The sequence below is a fragment of the Cricetulus griseus genome, chromosome 4, assembly GCF_003668045.3.
Source record: "Cricetulus griseus strain 17A/GY chromosome 4, alternate assembly CriGri-PICRH-1.0, whole genome shotgun sequence".
NCBI lineage: Eukaryota > Metazoa > Chordata > Mammalia > Rodentia > Cricetidae > Cricetulus > Cricetulus griseus.
Genome location: NC_048597.1, coordinates 229203482 through 229223229, shown reverse-complemented (window position 1 = coordinate 229223229; position 19748 = coordinate 229203482). Strand labels below are relative to the sequence as shown.

The 19748-nt window shown below is 45.4% G+C and overlaps 1 protein-coding gene across 9 annotated transcripts in view; it reads left to right on the top strand.

Moving 5' to 3' along the window:
* Ano10 (anoctamin 10) overlaps window positions 1-19748 on the top strand; it is a 111023-nt gene that overhangs the window by 68935 nt on the left and 22340 nt on the right. For 8 of the 9 annotated variants that reach the window (XM_027415467.2, XM_027415468.2, XM_027415471.2 and 5 more), the window contains one exon: window positions 16813-16929. The exons of the other annotated variant lie outside the window; for it this stretch is intronic. In XM_027415467.2, coding sequence (XP_027271268.2) covers window positions 16813-16929 — 117 coding nt within the window. The remainder of the gene's footprint in view (window positions 1-16812; window positions 16930-19748) is intronic. 9 annotated transcript variants of the gene reach the window in all.

Here is a 19748-nt window from a genome sequence, read left to right as displayed (position 1 = left end):
AATTCATCTTTAGAAGAACATTTTAAAATCTTTTAAAGGAATTTTTATTTTATTTTATGTGCATTGGTCTTTGCAATGGGTGTCATGTCCCCCAGAACTGGAATTAGACAGTCAAAGTGAGCTGCTGTGTGGTTGCTGGGAATGGAACCCAGGTCCTCTGGAAGAGCAGCCAGTGCTCTTAACTGCTGAGCTGCCTCTCCTACCTCCAGAAGTACATTTTTAAAAATTAAACTCAAATATGCATTTATATAATCCTTTGGGTGGGAGCTTTGATTGCATGCTGACATCTGCTGTCAGGGGCCTTAGACAAGTGTGATGAAGTCAGTCAGATGTTTCTGGGCAGCAGAGGCTGTGGCAGCCTTACATGGCCCTTGGCTTTGCTTTTAAATGCTCTAATGTTGAGGGATGGGGGGGAGAATTTGGATTCCTAATGATCTATTAAACTTAAAAAAAAAATGGCTTAATTTCTCCCTCCTTTGCCAAATGTCAGATCTCATTCAGTGTGCTGTCTGGTACATGTGAAGAATGTGTTTGAAGTGGCATTGAGCAGGCCAAAGCATGACAGTGTGTGACCAGTGGTTCAGGGCCCCGTGTCAGCACAGGTATGAGCTCTCTGAGTCCAAGGCACAGTTTTCCTGAGCACGAAATCCCCTGCTGTTTTGACTTCTCACCTGTAGAGGTGGTGTCTGTCACACCCTGTGGATACTGAGGCATTTACCTGGGATAGCATGCAAAAGAGGGAAAGACAAGACAGGTCAACTTCAGGAGGACACTAAGAACGAAGCCATGTTCCCATCCTGAGAAAGCTGCATCTGTGTCCTGAGAATTAAATGTAGTAAATATGAGCAGACTGCCACAGACTGCTCATTGGAAAGCCAAAATGGGTCCAGGGGAAGTAAGGACCCTTCCCAGGGCACAGTGGTACCCAGAGACTGTGTAGTGGGATGCTACAGCAGGGACTGCAGCTCAAGACGGCCCTCATGCCACTGGAAGTTATTTTGTGGTGCTTTCTTTTGAATAACTTTGTTTTTTGATTCTCTATGATTAATTACACAGTAACGAGGCAGAAGATTTCTAAGAAGAGTCAGGCACTGCAGGAGTTGAGTACTCAGAAGTGAAAATGCTACTGCAGTTACTGCAACTGAGTCAGGGAGCATTAGGCAGGGGCCGCTTTTCTGAGATCATCGACTGATGGTCACAATACGCAATAATTACACAATCATGTAGTCATCACCCTGTCCAGCGGCTTTACTTCCGTGCCAGCTTAAAAACCTATCTTTTCTGGATAAGGCAGCCTTTACTGGGAGCTGTTTAAGTCTTAAGCATACAGTCCGTGTTCATAGCTCTGACTCTTGCTGCGAAGTCTGGTGGTGGCTGACGTTTGACTTTGCACACACTGTGTTTCCCTCCTGCAGTTAGTGTCGCATCTCTGCTTGGTGTCCTGGCGTCTTGACTGGGATGTCATGCATAGGTTCTCAGTTGTGTTTGTTGGGGTCATTAATACCTTTTGTGTTTGCTTGGTTGTTGCTTCCCTTGGATTTGGAGGTTTCTGCTGTTGCAGGCTCACTGAGTTGGTTTTCTGAGCATCTAGTTTTTATTTAGGCCCCTTTTTGTATCCCACGAAGTCTTAAGTTTGCTCCCTGATCATATCCCCGATTTCTTGAGCATGTGGGTATGCATAGTCTTCTATTTTTTTGATTGAAAGTGTTGCCTAAATGTAGTTTTGTTTGCTTTTAAGCTTTTCCCTGAGTCTTTCTTGTGCTAGATTGAGTTTGTTGCTGATGCTTTCTCTGTGTTATTTGGCTCAGTGAGCTTTAAATGTCCAATATTTTTTATTCTTTTCAAAATTTTAATTTTCTTGATGAATTTCTTTCACACGATACTGACTTCTTCATCCATATTGCAGCTACCTTATCTGTGACACTTTTCTTTTTTTTAATCCATGTTATGCTCTTCTCTGGGTTCTGAGTTAATTTCCTTATTTCCTTCCTTTTCTTGCTTTTATCTTCCAGGAAGTTGTTGACCATTTTACAAGTGGGGTTTTTGAATTCATCGTCTGGCCCATTGCCTGTTTCAGTGTGGCTGACTTTATGATGTATACTGAGGAGTTCCTATATTCTAGAGGAATTCTGCTGCCATGCTTTTCATGTTTCTCATGTTCCTGCGTATGTTTGGTACATCTGATTGTTTGAATATGTCTTCCCATTTTATTTAGGAATCATTTTACTCTTGAGGGTTCACTTGCTGGTACAACTCAGAGCACGAAACAAACTGAAATAACAGCAATGGCACCCAACGGAACAAGGCGTAGCCATACTTAAAGTTTCTTCCATCCTCTAAGCACACCACCAGCCAGCACAGAGCAGAAAATGGCAACAGGACTGTGGAGTGGTGGGGAATGTCCTTCTGTATCTATGTTTCTCTTTTTGGTTGATGAATAAAACACTGTTTGGCCAATAGAGGCTAGGAGATGAGGAGAATTCTGGGAAAGGTAGGCGGAGAGAGACCTCAAAGAGACACCATTTGGTGGAGGAAGGAGTAATAGGTCCAGACCCTTCTCTGGTAAGATCAGACCACATGGAAATACATAGATTTACAGAAATGGGTTAATAATTAAGAGAGAGCTAGCCAATAAGAAGCCCTAGCCATCAGCCAACAGTTTAATAATCAATGTAGCATCCATGTGTGTATTTGGGGGTTAAGAAGGGTGGTTCGACCTGGCAGGATAAGAAACTCCAGCAACAGTGGAGTGTACTATGAAGTTAGAGATCACTTAGGGTAAATACATCAATAAATAGTCTGTGAGCTGGATACATCAATAAATAGTATGTGAGCTGGATACATCAATCAATAGTATGTGAGCTGGATACATCAATAAATAGTCTGTGAGCTGGATACAAGAAGTGGAGAGGGAAAGGGGAAAACAGAAGTAGAGTTGAATAAAATGAAAATGTTGGGGTGGCTTGCTTCTGAGTCTTCCAAGCTGGAGTCTGCTGGGTGGAAATGAGGTAGGGTTGGGATTTGAATTTGGACTCTTGTCTCCCCTTGACTTAGGCTGGTGCTGAGATCCCCTTGATACAGACCAGTGGCCTCTGTTAGCCACAGTTATCTTGTAATAATTTGTGCGATAGGTAAGCTCTCCCACCTACCATAGATGCCCTGGTTTGAATGTATTGGGTGGCTAATACTAGCTGGTAGGTGTCTTCTTAAGTTGGGTAAAGAAAACGCAGCACCGAAGATCCGAGCGGTCTCTGTACTTTCAGAGCCCTGCTGGGGAGATATGGCTGTTAATTCTCTTGGCAAATGCATTTTCATTTTTGCACTTCACTACATTTATCAATGGTTGGTGTCTTTTGTTGGTGGATAGGAGATGGTTTCTCATGTGTTTATATATTCTGAAGACGGGGGATGCTTTAGTTCTGTTTGGTTATTTGTGACTTTGAATCAATATACTTTCTATGAACATAGGTTTTCATTTCACTCATGTAAACCCGTGAGAGTGGAATTGCCACGTCAGATAGAAGGGACATTTGATGTTTAAATAAACTTCCAGTGGCTTTTCATCCAGGCATGTGTTCTGTGTTCCCACCAGCAATGTGTGACTCAGTTGACCCAAGTCCTTGTCAGCACTTGGTGCTGTCAGTTACTTGAGCTTTCTACTAGGTGTCACTGAATTTACCTGCATTTGAGTACTGACCAAGTGACTTGTCATCTGCAGTCTTCTTGAGTAAAATGACTGTTTATATTTGAAGAGTCTGGGTTGCTTTCCCTGTAAGTTGATACTATGCTGTGTCTGAGTGAGAAGTTTTAGGGAGTGACACATGGTGTGGGGATAGAAAGAATGCATTGGTCCAGAGTAAAGCTCCCTTGGTGTCACTCACATGCATGGCAGTGGCTTCCTCAAGGACTGGGGAGCTAGTAGGAAGCCAAGCAAGATCATGGATGAGGCAGGAAGTGGAGACAGAGTGGACAATTGCATAGAGCAGGGGAAGACGGCACAGGGCAGGTCACAGGAGCCTGAGTTTCAGTGCAGTACTGGACATAGCAGCTCTCTCTCGCACTGCTGTCGGCACATCATTGCTAAATAGAACAATGTTAGCAGCTGCAGGCTTTTGTGGGCATAATCAGCATAGAAATGTCAAGAACCTTGATCGCAGATAGACTGTGCCATTATGTGCACTCGAAGGCCCCGAGTCTCCCAGCCCTTGCAGCGAGGGCATGATGAGTTTCAGATCAAGTATAAAAATATTGAGATTTGGAAACAATATTCTGTTTCCTACACATTGAATTTTAATCTTTTTGAAACTTTATCCTTGCTTCAAAATCTAAAATATTGGGCCTGGAAAGATGGCTCAGTGGTTAAGAGCACTGGTTGCTCTTTCATAGGTCCTGAGTTTAATTCCCAGCAACCACATAGTGGCTCACTTTTAGCCATCTGTAATGGGATCTGATGTTCTCTTCTGGTGTGTAGGCATGCATACAAACAGAGCACTCACACCAAAAAAAAAGGAAAAAAGAAAAAGGGTAGATGGAGGGAGGAAGGGAGAGAGAGAAGAGGGGGGGGAGGGAGGGAGGGAGAGAGAGAGAGAGAGAGAGAGAGAGAGAGAGAGAGAGAGAGAGAGAGAGAGAGAGAGAGAGAGAGATTATTTTGGGAAAGTAAGCTGGTGGGGGGTATTTATACCTAATGTCCTTTTCAATTGGATGCACTTTTGCTGTTATTTAAACTTGAGGTTGATGTTTCTGTAAATAGGTTTCCAACTGGGGAAAAGCATTTATTTATTTTGAGTACCTGCAGGTCATCTCAGTGGTGTTATGTAAGAGAAGTCATTAGTGTCTGCTTCTAAAAACACTTAATGAAAATTACTGTATAATCAGACTATGTCTGTTGAAAGAAGTAACCTTTAAAATTCTTCCATCTTGACTCACAGAATAACTTAATTAGCTTGCATTTTTTAGAGAAAACTTATTTTTGCAAAAATGTACAGAAAAGTAGACTAGCCATGTGTTCTCTATTCACACAGTTGCCCCACTGTTTGCATCTTATATAAATGGTGTCTGCTTCAACAGTGATGACCTCCATTGACAGATTGTTATCAGCTAAGGTCCAGTTTACAGTGGAGTTCATTTGTTAAATCGTTTATCTCCTGGATTTTGACAAATTCAGAATGCCACATTCCACCATTATGATAGCACCAGGATGCTTGCTTCTCCAGCTTTCTATGGTTCACCATTGACACTGCCCTTCCAACCCACCAAAGTACCTCACACCACCTTGCTTGTTGCTGCCCCTGGAGTGTTGTGTAGCTGGAATTCTGGAACCATGTAGACTTTTTGTGACTTTTGTACATCAGCACCCTTTAAGACTTTCTGTGGCTTGTCATGGTTTAGTAACTCACTCCTTGGTCTCACTGAGGCAATATTTCATAACATAGCTTGTTTATCCCTTCACCTGTTAGAAAGGTTTTCTTTTGGTGGTTTCTAGTTTTGGTAATAATCATAAATAAAGCTGTCATCAACTACGATTTAATTTGAAGTCTGTGGTGACAGCTGATATATCCCTTAGGGTGGGAACCAACCACGTCTGTTAGCCCCATTGACTTGCTGCCCATCTATGCAGAAGAAACCTCTGCACATCACCTTTCAGCCATCAGGTGGTTGGTTTCTCAGAGCTTCCTAGTGTGATATGGGAAGTATTTGTGCCATACAGAGAGTACGACATCAGCAGACATGTGAATGCCGTAGGGATTTTTGGATACTGTGGTCAGTGGGTGAAGATTGATAGCACTCTCTGCTGTGTATTAAATATGAAATGTCACCCACACGGTCCTGCATTCAATGCTTGCTCACAGCAAGTGATGGGGATTGGGGAAGGTTGTGGAAACTTTAGTATTTGGTGCCGTGTTGGAGGAAGTAGATCATGAGGGGGGGGAGCTCCTGGTGTCCTCTGGCTGCTGATTGTCTCGCTCTCTGCTTCTGAGCTTGCTGTGATGTGGCTTGAGCTGCCCCACCATGGGCTACCAACCATGATAGCTAAGCCTCTGAATGCATGAGCCAAAATAAACATCTCCTCACTTAAATGGTATCTATCACAACAACAGAAAAGTAACAAATACAGAAAACAGGCTTCAGGGGCTCATTTCTGTGACCAACCTGAGACACTGTGGTTCTTAAGCTTTTTTGTGGGAGAAACTGGGATAATTTGGAAGTGTTTTTGAAAAAGCCTAGGATGCTAGGAGCCCTGAATAGGTGATTCCAGTGACAGTTGAGAAAACCAGTGCATGGGGCAGTGCAGACACTCAGGACTGCACTACGGACTGCCAGCCGGTGGACTACAGCAAGTGCTTTGGCAAGAATCTGTCTCTACGGTGTGCATGTCCTGAAACTTTGTGGGAAATGAATTGGAACTTAAGGGGCTAATTGATCTGGCAGAGGAGATCCCACATCAACACAGTTGAGGCTGTGGCAGAGATACTGTCAGCTGCTTTTAGCTATACAAGTTCCCAGAATTCTAGACTCTTCTATATGCAAATAAGCCAGGTAGCACTCAGGTCCTCCACACAGCCTGTGCCCCCTCACTGTACCTCCCATCCCCCAGAATTGACTCTGCAGCAGCAGGCCAGCATCTGGGTCAAAGATGAGCCCATGATCTGGCACAGAACCCCGCCCTGGGACATGATGGTAACCAGAGCAGTAGAGGAGCTGGAGAGCCAACTTGTGGAGTAGATTGATCACTGTTCCAATCATTGAGAACTACCTGCCACTAGTGCAGCCTACAGCTGTACTTTAAAACAACACACAATGTCTGCAAATGTAAAAAACAGGGCATATTATGGCCAGAACAGGGAAGTGGCTAACTCTACTGTAAGAATCGCAGCTGTGGATGGAAAAGGTTCATAAAGCCTGAGGTGTGACCTAGAGTGCTTGTGTTCTGTCTCCTTGTGCACAGATGAGAACTGAACTGCAGAGTGCTATCACTGTGATAAAATAGGCAAGTACCATTGTTTCTCCTTTGAGTTTTATGACACCATGTTGATGGTGAAGCCCTAGATTTCCTCTGCCTCTGACCCTGGTTATCCCGGCAATGTGGTTAACACGATTGCTGTTGAATGAGACCAGCTGAGCTTCACTGTGTCACTCTGTTTCCCTGAGACATTCTCCAGTTTTATGGGGTAATAACTCACATAGAATAAATAGGATGTTTGGTTTGACTGGCCTTGACAATTGTATGCAGCCCTGGCCACAGACACACTTAGAACATTCCATCACTCTAGGGATTACCTACGTTCCCCAGACAGTCTCAGCATAGGTTGTCACTGTCAGGTGATGTCCATTTTGGTTCTTTGTTTTTTAAATGCTGTAGAAAACAATCGCTTCTACTTATCAATGGAATATCAACACATATAGTCTTTATAATTGACTTTTTTATTCACCATGAGGCTTTGGCAATCCATCAATGTGTGTAGTTTGTTTATTTTCTAAACAGTCTATGGTGTTGTATGAATACACCATAATTTTCTTATTCATGCATCCCATATAGCGCTCAGATGCTCGTGCCACCGTAGATGAGGCTGCAGAGAACACACCACAGGGGAATTGCCATACTTCATGGTAAATACTCCTTCAGCTCTATGGGAACTTGCCAGACTGCTTCCCAGGGTGACTTTAGCATTTTTCCACCAGTAATCAAGAGTTCCACGTGCCCCAAGCCTTGCAGTACTTGTTCATCATTTTCTTTTGCTTTGTTTGGGTTTCAGCCTTTCTTGTGGATACAGGGTGATTTTCCTTGTAGTTGGTTTACATTGACTTGGTGACCAGCAGTGTTTTGAGTTTCTCCATGTTCTCCCTAGCATTTTGTATGTGTGAACAATGTCTTAAAACAATGTTATCGTCTTAGACTGTTCTTTCCATAGGTGAGGTTTAGAGTTCTTGTTTGTTCTTTAATGTGCCCAGTCCCAAAGCAGACGTTGCAAGTGTGTCCCTAGTCTGTGCCTGGTTTCTCACGGACTTGATGAAGACAAAAGACAAAAATTTTTGAAGACAAGAATTTAATTGTTAGTAAACCTTAATTTGTCATTGTGTGTTACAGTGTTCCCGCCCAGTTCCACAGCCACCTCAGAGCCCCCAAATAACACACAAGACACTATATTAATTATAATGCTGTTGGCCAATGTCTAGGGCTTCTTATTGGCTAGCTCTGACTTAATTTCTAACCCATTTCTATCAATGTAAGTATTTCCATGTGGTTCAGGCCTCTTACTCCCTTGTGGGTCTACATCGAGTTTCCCTCTGCCTAGGAGATCCTCCTCATCTCCTAGACCCACCTATCATGCTGCCCTATTGGCCACAGTGTTTTATTCGTCAACCAATAAGAGAAGCATCTACAGAAGACCACTCCCCATCAATTGTGTGTGTGTGTGTGATTATTGTTTTATTACATCTTGCTTTAGAAATGTCTGACTACCCCTCCCACAGACTTTCTTCTAGTAGCCCCAGGATTGGTGTCATTTTGTTATGAGCCATTTCCTGTTAACTTTGCTTGTGGCTGAGATAGGAGTAGGGCTGTGTTTTATCTGGTTATTTCTCTACCATTTGTTAGAAAGACCCTTTGTACTCACTGATTCCTTGACATCTTTTTTTCTGAGTATGTGTTAATAATTTTAAATGTTAGAACTTTCTTTTTTTCTCTCTTTTAGTTTTTTTTAAATGTATATGGGTGTTTTTCCTACATGTATGTCTATGTATTGTGTGCATATGTGTCTCTGTGGAGGCCAGAAGAGGGTGTTGGATGCCCTGGAACTAAAGTCACAGACAGTTGTAAGCTGCAGTGTGGTGCTGGGAGTCAAATCTGGGTCCTCAGGGAGAGCAGACCGTGATCTCTGCATCCATTAAGCAGTCTCTCCAGCCCTGGTTTAGAACTGAATACCATACTCTGTTTGTTCTGACTCTTACCTTGTAATTGATGTGGCTTTTGGCATTCATTTCAAAGGTACAAACCCTCCCATGCTTTGCTGTTTTCTCCAGTTGTTTTTCTAGTTCCCATCCTCTGCATTTTCATATTATTTTTTTAAATTAATATGCCACTTTTACCCCCACAATATTTTTAGGACTGCATTGCTTTAGTAGTTCCATTTGAAGAAGATGATTGACTTTTTAACAATACCAAATCCAAGAAGATTGTGTGCCTATTTCCATAGGGTTCTTTTAGCCACACAGCAGGACTCTATAGATTTTCATTGTTATGGTTGTGTTTGCGTGTGAGAGAGAAAGAAAGGGTGAGTATGTTTGTGAAGGTCAGATGTCAACTTTCGGGAGTCAGTTCTCTTCTTCCACTGTGAGACCTGGGGCTCCAGCCTGAGTGGCCAGGCTTGCATGGCAATGTGGCAGACACCCTTGTCCACCCAGCCATTCCTTTGGCTTTACAGTTCTTTTCTACAGGATTTGTACTAAACTCACCAGTTTCTCTCATAGATGAGCACATACTCATTTTCAATTTTAATTGCTTGGCTGAAGGTTTTATTTTTGTGTTGACTTTGCATTCCACAACCCTGCTGGCTCTGCCGGTCAATAATAGTAGTGTGATCTGCATGCAGTAAAACTTAGGGGCCTCTACGCACACCACTGCCTAGCCACGTGCAGATGAAGACCATCTCTCCTTCCTGTTCTCCAGGTCTGTCTTTGCTGGCCTGGATGCACTGGCTACAGCTTCTAGGGGATGCGATGCCCTTGCTTTGCTCCTGGTTTAAAGGAAACACAGCGAGGATTTGCCATTATATGACACTGAACTATGGAGGGTTTTGTTGTTGTTGTTGGCTTTTGCGTGGGGGGGGATAATATGTTGTGTGTGTGTTTGTGGGGGGGATAATATGTTGTGTGTGTGTGTTTGTGGCACATTTGCCTGTGCATCCACCTGTGTGTGTGTGTGTGTGTGTGTGTGTGTGTACGCGCACGTGCGTGCATGTGTGTCTGTGGGTACATGTGTGTATGTATGTGTGTGTACATGTGTGTGTGTGTGGGATATGTGTGTGTGTGTGTGTGTGTGTGTACATGTGTGTCTGTGGGTACACGCACGTGCGTGCATGTGTGTCTGTGGGTACATGTGTGTATGTATGTGTGTGTACATGTGTGTGTGGGGGGGGTATGTGTGTGTGTGTGTGTGTGTGTGTGTACATGTGTGTCTGTGGGTACGCGCACGTGCGTGCATGTGTGTCTGTGGGTACATGTGTGTATGTATGTGTGTGTACATGTGTGTGTGTGTGGGATATGTGTGTGTGTGTGTGTGTGTATACATGTGTGTCTGTGGGTACATGTGTGTATGTGTGTGTGTATGTGTGTGTATACATGTGTGTCTGTGGGTACATGTGTGTATGTGTGTGTGTATGTGTGTGTATACATGTGTGTCTGTGGGTACGTGTGTGTGTGTGTGTGTGTGTATGTGTGTGTGCGCGTGTGTCTGTGGGTGCATCCACCTGTGTGTGCGCATCAAGGTCATGAACTCTTTTTCTCTCGTTCTTTGAGGCAGGGTCTCTGGCTGTTTTAGCTGGGCTGACTGCTCAGCAAGCCCCAGGATCTGTGCTGCACCTGGATATGCAGGACCATGGGATGTGGGGTCCTGAACTTGGATCCTCATCTCCACACAGCAGTTACTTTCCCCAACTAAGCCATCTGCCTGGCCCCTTTCTCTCTGGATTATATCAGTGTGATTGAAGCCACACCCTCATCAGATTCTGCATTAGCTGGTTTCACTGTTGACGGCTTATCGTAGCTCCCATTAAATCCCATCCACAAATTGAGATAATGATGGTGCCAACAGATGTCAGGCTTACAAAATGGTGACGTTCTGTTGTGTGCCTGCCTCATCATGGAATGTCATAAATGGCTCTAAGCAAGACTTACAAGTAACAAATACTAGGAAGCTTTGACGCTGCTGTTCCATTCACAAGAATGCTGTGTGTATCTCTCCCTTAGACCAGCACCCCCTCAGGTCTGCTGACCCTTCTGGCTCTGCTCCTTGATCTATGGCACAGGCATTTTTCACTCATTTCCTCTTCCTGTACGGGCACCACACTAGTGCCTGTAGTGTATGTCCTGTCTGTCCATCACCCATGCACTTATTTAAGTTCTGTAGAGGCAGGGAAGACTGGATATACGATCAGGGTTTGGGGTTCTGAATGGCTCACTCTTCTTCACTCAGTATCATGTTTATCCCTGTGTATACATCTGGTTCATTGCTTCTCCTGGTTGCACACAGTGCATCATTTCTGCCCTTTCTGCCCCCGGGCACAGCCCCATGCCCTTCCAGGTGAGGAGATGCTCTCAGTGAGCAGACTTTTAGGCAAATCTGTGTGTGCAACTTTTGGAGCCTTAAAATATTCATGTTTTAACTAAAAGGTGGCATTCAGAAGTGAGGTGGAAATTGCCATTAATTATAAACCCTAGCGTCTGTGAATCTATTTTTATAGTGTCCTTTCCTTTTCTCCTAATGACTCTGCAGGTGTTGGTGGCTTTCTGCATCTGCTGAGCACCAGGTTGCCAGGGAGAGAGCCAACTAAGTTATCTGAGGAGCAGGCGAAGTGATGCACATCCATTTCTATTTAAAGAAATTAATTACTTCGATGTATAGCACACATTTAAGTGGCTTTTAAAATGTTAGACACACCCCTTTGCTTTTCCCCTTCCGTGTCATGAATCAGCAGCTGCAGCAGTGCCTGGAGGACCCCTGGGCATACACTCCTCACATGCTGCAGGGTTTTGTGATTCTTGTGCTTGTTTCACCTTCATTCAAGACCTAGGATCCAAATGGGACTCAGAAATGAATAAATAAACATCTGTCTATGCAGATGCCCAGTGTTAGATTGAAGACTTTCAAAGGTGGGGCTTAGGAGGCAGCCCAGTCAGTGAGGTGCTCCCTGTAGCCCACATGGGAGAACCAGGCGTGTAGGTATGATATGATCCCAGCAGTGGGGAGGGATCCAGTAGATCCTTGGTGCTCCCTTGTCAGCCAGACCAGTCTACTTGGCAAGCTTCAGGCCAGTGAGCTATACTGTCTCAAAAAAGAAAGGTGGATACAGTCCAAGGAAGACACTGAGGTTATCCCTCACACGTGTTCACACACCAGCACATACATGCACACGCACACACACATGAGCACACATATACACCCATACAAGCAAGCTCACACATGCACCCTCCTCACACAAAAACTCAGAAAAGATTTTTCCTCTTATTTCCTTGCAGCCCTTGGGATCAAATCCAGGGTTTTGTGCGTGTTGGACAAGCACACTGAGCTGTGTCTCTGGCCCACTTTCTCTTTGTTTATAAACAGACCTGGTCTGATTTTTAGGTGTGCTACTGAAGGACATAAGCATTCATCCCAGTAATATTTTTCTTCTGAAAAATAGATGGCAGGTAGACTGCTTTAACTGATACCTGGAGGCCCAAACTGAGCTGAGGTGGCCATGGGGGTGACTTTTTAAATGACCACCTCTATATCTTACACCTGTAGGAATGACAGAAACCTGAGGAAAAGAAGATTCATGGATTGCCGTGTCCATGTCTAAGCATGGGCGCTGTTGTACCTGCCTTTGCTCTCCTCTGGTCACTGGTCACTGGTCACTGTCCACTTGGTGTCAGCCAGAGGGCTTCACATAGAAGCATGGGAGAGTGAGGGGCCATGGACGTCCCACTGTGCAGCCTGTGGAAGCCACGAGCTCTGACAGCACTGCATCCTACAGCAGACGTGCAGCAGCATGCTTTGCATGAAAGGATGCTGCCCTGCCTCCCTCCCTGCATGCCCCTGAGCTTCCTGGGCTCTGTCACGCACTGGGAGTGAAGGGAGATGGAGCAGGAGTCATAGCACCTAGTTTGCTTCAGAGGACAGACAAGTCCATGTGCCCCACAATCAGGGAGAGAAGGAACGCCTTGTGTTGCCCCATTAGGGCCCAGGAAGTTTGATATGACAAGTTGTCCCTAACAGATTTGCTAACCAAACAGGTTTCATGGACACAACTTGATGGCCGTTGGTCTCTGCCCCCTGGCCCCTGCCCCCTGCCCTGGCCTTGCCCCCTGCCCTCGTCCCTGGCCCCCTCCCCTTGCACCCTGGTCCCTGCCCTGGCCCCTAGCCTCTGGCCCCTGCCCCATCTCTAACCAGGTAGAAGACACCATGAACACCCTTTAAACTCCAAAGGAGCTTTGTTCATTATCTCACAAAGACAAACTGTGTGACATTTTGTTGTGACTTTCGCCTGGGGGATGAGAACAAATGACTTTCTGCTAACCCCATATGTGGTACAGCAGCAAGCAAAACAACAGTTCTACCCATGTCTAGGTTGATGAACCGGCGAGTGTATGGGTAACTTATAGGTGCATAAGTAAGTAACTTACAGAAGTATGAAGGGAGGGGTACAGGAAAGTGGAATTTAAAATTTAAAAGCAGGAACTGGAGAGATGGAGCAGCAGTTAAGAGGATTTGCTGCTCTTGCAGAAGTCCTGGGTTCAGTTCTCAGCCAGCACCCACATGGTGCCTCACAACCATCTACAATTCCAGTTTCAGGACATCTGGTGCCCTCTTCTGACCTCTGAGGACACCAGACCTGCATGTGGTACACAGACATTTATACAGACAAAACACTTAGACATATTAAAATAAATCTGATGAAATTAAAAGATAAAAATATAAAAATGACTACAGAACATTACCAATGGGTAAAGGAAGTTACCCATTTGTTATTTTTCAAGCTCTTTATAAATTAGCATCTGTCTTCGGAGGCATAGATGGTGATTCACAGGACTAGGTTCAAATATAGGTTAAATGTAATTTATTTTGGGGAGAAGTCTCTTACACAAAAAGCAGATGGCCGCTGCAGGTTCCCACTTTCAGGATCTGCACAGGCAAGAGCAAGCCATCTGCCCAGACCTCAAACCTAAACTCACTCTCCATCATATCCTCACCTGTGACCATGCCCAAGTGGGCGTGGTCAGTGCTGCAGGTATATGCAGGGTGGATATCTGACTACATTTGGTAATTTTTCTGATGATCAAGAAGGTTTTTATTTTTCTGAGGAAGTTTCTTGGGTTGGATTGAGGTTGCTGCACACACGGCAAGCCCTGTAGGAGTCAAATTCCCTTCTCAGGATTCCAAGAATTCAACTCTGATTTGTGTTTTGTTTCAGAAGCCAAGGGGCTGAGCACACGCTGCTAGGAAAATACAGCTACTGCTCTGATGAAACCCAAATTGTAGTTCTCACAGAAAAAAAAAAAAAAAAAAAAAAAGGCCCCACTCCCTAGGCTCCCGGCTGGAGACTCCCAGGGTTCCCCATGCAATCCTGCAGTGAAATGAGACAGCCTGCTTGCTGGTGGTCAGCAGAGGGAGGTGTTGGACTCAGCTCGGTTTCCTGTGGCCCTGTCTTTCTGCTTTTCTTACTCTTTTCTGTAAACACTGCTTAATCAAACTGTTGTGCTGAACCAACTTTTTACTAGTTTTAAAATTCCCACTTGACCCCCTCACACACCACTTCTTTTCTCTTTTGTTTAGGATACAGTTTTGAGAGTTTTACTTTTTAGAAAATGCTGCTGGAGTCTGGTGTTGGTGGCACACAGCTGTCACCCCACGGACGGTTGGAACTCTCAAGTCATGAGTTCTGAGACCAGCATGGCTGGATAGTGAAAGCTTGTCTCTAAAACATCAAAGCACCCAACTTAAAAACAAAGGGCCACGATGATGAATAGCTAGGGTCATGGCTCATAAAAACACCACCTCTTTCATAGACAGGCTCCTTCCATCCAACCCTCCATTTGGAGTGCATTTTCCCTCAGATATGTCCTGTTCCACATCAGCTCTTCTTTAAGTGAGTGAGACTGTTGGGTGCTGATGCAGGGAGTCAGTCCTGGCAGACTAGGAACTAAGCCGGGCTAGAGGCTGCTAGCTCAGCAGTGGCCAGCCAGGTGACCCGTTCCAGATTCTCCAAGTTACAAGTTGTTTTCTGAGCAAATGGTCAGACTTGATCAGTAAGGCCAGGAGCCTGGCAGAGTATATCCTGTAAAGACGGGGAACCAACCGGAGATGGTTCCATGTCCCTCCCAAATGCTGTGCACCCAAGGGAAACTCAGGCCTCAGAGGAACTTTGTTTCGATTCCTACCAAGAATTGAGGGACACAAATAAGTGTGGGGATTTGTTGGGAGAGGCTGGATGGACTAGGGGTAGGTGTGGCTCCAGCTGCAAACTCCAGGATGGTCCTCCTCATCTGCTAACTTGCTTCTTGTGTGATGTACCCCAGTCCACATGTAGAACAATGTACAACCTGGCTCTTCTCATTGCTGGTCTACCCTTTGTAGATTATATTCAGTCTCAACTCCTCTACACTGCATGAGAACTAACAACCAGTGCTGTTTTCTGTTCTTGTCTGCCTAAGCATCTGATGGTATTGACCTAGGCAGCCATAGTGAGGTCAAGGCCGCCCAGCCCTCCTGTCCCAAGTCATCCAGATCACTGTCAGTGCAGGATCTGGCTGGGAACCAGTCGTTTCTACATCTTCCAGTTTCTGCATGCTCAGTCCAGCACAGTGCTGATTCCTGTGCTCTCCACCCTCCTCCCCCTCCTGTGCTCCCCACCCTCCTCCCCCTCCTGTGCTCCCCACCCTCCTCCCCCTCTGTGCTCCCCACCCTCCTCCCCCTCCTGTGCCCCCACCTGTGCCCCACCCTCCTCCCCCTCCTGTGCTCCCCACCTTCCTCCCCTCCTATGCTCCCCACCCTCCTCCCCCTCCTGTGCTCTCCACCCTCCTCCCCTCCTGTGCTCCCCACCCTCCTCCCCCTCCTGTGCTCCCCACCCTCCTCCCCTTCCTATCACTGTTTATGTCTCCTCCATCTTTTGAAATCTTGCAGTAAGGAATTCATTTTCCTCCATCTGTTTTCCTGTCAACAGTAAGTGTAACTCATCTTAAGCTGTCTGTCTCTTGCTGATGTCTTCACCACCTTCTATTTCTTTCTTACCTTTAAAGATTGTCGTTAGCCATGCTTTCCCCACACAGGTTTTGTTCTTTGATGATTCAGATATCTGAGGGTGTTGAACCTATTCACAAGACACCAGGCATTGCTGGGTTTGTGGAAAGTCTTTTGGGTGGGGCTGTGCATTTGCTGTGTGGGATCCATGAGAGGCAATGCTGTCTGTCCACCTGACTGTAAATCTCATGTGTGTATGGGCCACTTCTGAATGATGCTAGAGGAGAAGGAGAATGGTCCTTGATTGCTAGTGTCTGGAAGGGCACACGGCAATCTGCCCCCGCTGCTGTGTGCAGGGAGAACAGTTTAAGATTGCAATCAGCCCATCAATGTTTAACGATTATCTTGTCGTGAAAGAAACCACAGCAGACACCAGGGGGGTGTGGAGACTCCAAGGCACTTACGCCTGTGACTCAGGCTGCCTTACAGCTGTGTGGTGGTGGCCACAAAATGTAGCTGCTGAGGGATGCCACATACTAAACACATTGCCCATTAATGCACAACAGGTCAAAACATTTTGTGGAAGGCTTTGGAATAGACTTTACTTTTCTACAGAGCACCAAGAGTGGCACATGGTATCGATGTGTGTACAACAACTTATTTTAAAAGAGTAAAGCAAAATACGCTAGTAACTGCTGGATGGACCCCACCAGAGTGGGCCAGTACAACTCCTGGCCTTGTTGGCCTTTGATATGTCAGAGGCCACTCATTCAAGAGTCTCTAAAAATTGACAGAAAGAGTTCCCAGTTCTTTAGGATCAAACTTGTCTGCTAAAACATGTGGGTGATGGTATCAACGTGAGGTCTTTGTCTTTGCAGCATGCCCTCTTGGCTCTGAAGTTCATACTTGCATTTGCCATCCCTGATAAACCACGGCATATCCAGATGAAACTGGCCAGATTGGAATTCGAATCCTTGGAGGCACTCAAGCAGCAGGTGAGAGCCATGAGCTTGGGAGCATTATCAGAGTGACCCTCTAGCACAGGGTTCAAGTCACTCTGTGTTTCCTTCAGCATTGAACTGCCAGTTAAATAAACACAGAGGACTCCATTAGAGGATGGGGTGGCCCCACTCAGGTCCTATAATGTCAGCAAGAAATGGGTTTAAAGGGCAAGGCTAAGCCAGCAGAAGTATCCGGGCAATGGAGCAAAAGAACAAAACAGGTTTCTAAGAATCATTCCAGAGCTGCCTGTCATAGAAACACTATCGAGGAGAAGCCAGAAAAAAGGAATCCTGAATAGTACCTTCCAGACCAAGAGAGGCTGGAAAACCTGTGGGCAGCGCCACAGAGAATGCCCTGAAGATGGTTTCCATGTTCTACCAGTAGAGAGAGAGAGACAGAGAGACAGAGAGAATAGGGGGTAGGGATGCTTATGCTATACTTCACCACTGTTGATTTTCTAGGTGCTCAGAGTGATTTACCTCCAGTGAGATAACTCAGTTTAAGCACCCAGGTCATGAATCGGGCAGCATCTTTTCAGGGACTAATTTTAAGTTCAGCACCTCTTGGGCCCACAGTATTTGGGGAATTGGAGGGGGAAATGTGAAGAGGCCCCACCCTAGCTGGCCCTCTGATAGGAGTGAGGACTCTCAGGGCAGTGTTGCAGATGGAGACCCCCATATTAGAGTGCTGTGACTGATGTGGGGGGCTCACCCCAGAAGAGGAGACAAGAGAATCGGGTCCCCAGGCGGCTGGGCTCACTGTCCCGTGGTAGGTAACAAGACAGATGTGCATTTGCCTGAAGCCCCGCCTCCTCCAAGCTCCCTGGTGCTCCATGTGAAGCAGCCCTTTGATGGTCAGCTTCATTCTGGAGAACCAAGAAGGCCACATACTGGGAGAGGCAGACTTATCTCGACTGCAGACATAGAGGCTTACATACTTAAAATCAGTAAGATAAATATTAAAAGCAATAGGAAGTTAGACATTGTAGCAGGCGGGTATCTGTGAGTCTTAGGCCATCCTGGACTACAGAATAAGTTCTAAAACAGCCAGGGCTACAGAATAATAAAATCCTGTCTCAAAAAAAACTTAGGAGGCATTTATAAATTTTATATAAAAACCATTTGTTTTCTTTCATAAGAAATAATAGCAATTTTAAATATTGAAAATTTCCCATTTACAGAAAAAATTAGAATATAAAGTCTTTAGATGGTAACTTATTAAACAATATGGATAATCTTCATGAAGAGTGTTATTAAACTCTCTCAGAATCAGAAAATTGTATCTTGGGCTGCAGAGATGGCTCAGTAGTTAGAGCATGAGACCCAGAGTTCCTGTCAGTAGGATCCACATGACAGCCACCTGTAATTCACCCTCAGAAGGCGGGGTCGGAGACCCCAGGGCAAGCTGGCCAGCAGTGTGAGCAGCCTCAGAAGGCAGGGTCGGAGACCCCAGGGCAAGCTGGCCAACAGTGTGAGCTATGCCAAGGAGGTCTGGGTTTGACTGAGAGATTCTGCTTCTGAATAAGGTAGAAGGGTGGATCCTGACATCAACTTCAGACCTCCACATGCACACTCACAGACACGTGCACAAACACTTGAGTGCGGGGGTACATACACACACATACACACACATATACACACACACATACACACACATATACACGCATACACACACACATACACACACATATACACGCACACACACACACATATACACACATACACACACATATACACACACATACACACACATACACACACACATACACACACATACACACATATACACACACACATACACACACATATACACGCATACACACACACACATACACACACACACATACACGCATACTCACACACATATACACACACATATACACACACACACACATACACACACACACACACACACACTTGAAAATAGAAAAAGGAAAAAGGATTGAGCACTGTGGAAATATGAAGTCAGTCAAATATGCAGGAGCAAACATGAAGGAGAGCCCGGCTTTCCCTCACCCTTCCCTCAGCCTGGGAGGGGTTTGCCCTGCAGCTTTCAGATCACTCTGTGTGTGTGTGCCTCTCAGCACTTCAGTCTTCAAGGGCCTCTCCCAGAGCTCGAGTTTTCTGCCTCCTTCAGCCTGGCGTTCTGTCATCTATCTGCCTTGTAAATAAGGGTGGCCTCAACTCTATGCTTTGCCCTTTGCCACAGATAAAGGCGCTTTTGGTCACATGACCATTTTCTGGGCCCAGGTTAAAAGTGGAGCTATGGAGAGTGTGTCTAAGAACCCATTCACATCTGACCATCCCTCACTTCCCCTGTGAAGTGATTAGAAGTTAGTCGTTAGGGCTGGAGAGATGGCTCAGCGGTTTAGAGCCTGGCTGCTCTTGTAGAGGACCAGGGTTCAATTCCTGGAACCCACGTGGCAGCTCACAACTGTCCAGTTCCATGGGATCAGACACCCTCACACAGACATACATACAGGAAAAACAATAAAATAAAAAAATTAAAGAGAGGTTGTTAGTGTCTAATAAAAGTTTTGCTACATCCAGACGGCTATTATGTCTAGTTTACATCAACCTAATTCCCATTTTAAGAACAAACTAGGATTAAAATTTTAAGTCATCTATTCCTAAATAAGGCCGTACATTTTAGGCATAGGACTTTAAAAACACATGTGTGCCTGGGCAGCATCTCAGGACCTACACTTTAAAGCCCCTCCCCGGTTCCCACCCCAGAGCTAGGCACAGTGGTGCCTTGATGAGCAAGCTTAAACAGCGCCTGCCACCATGCCCATCAGGTGATCGTTTGCACT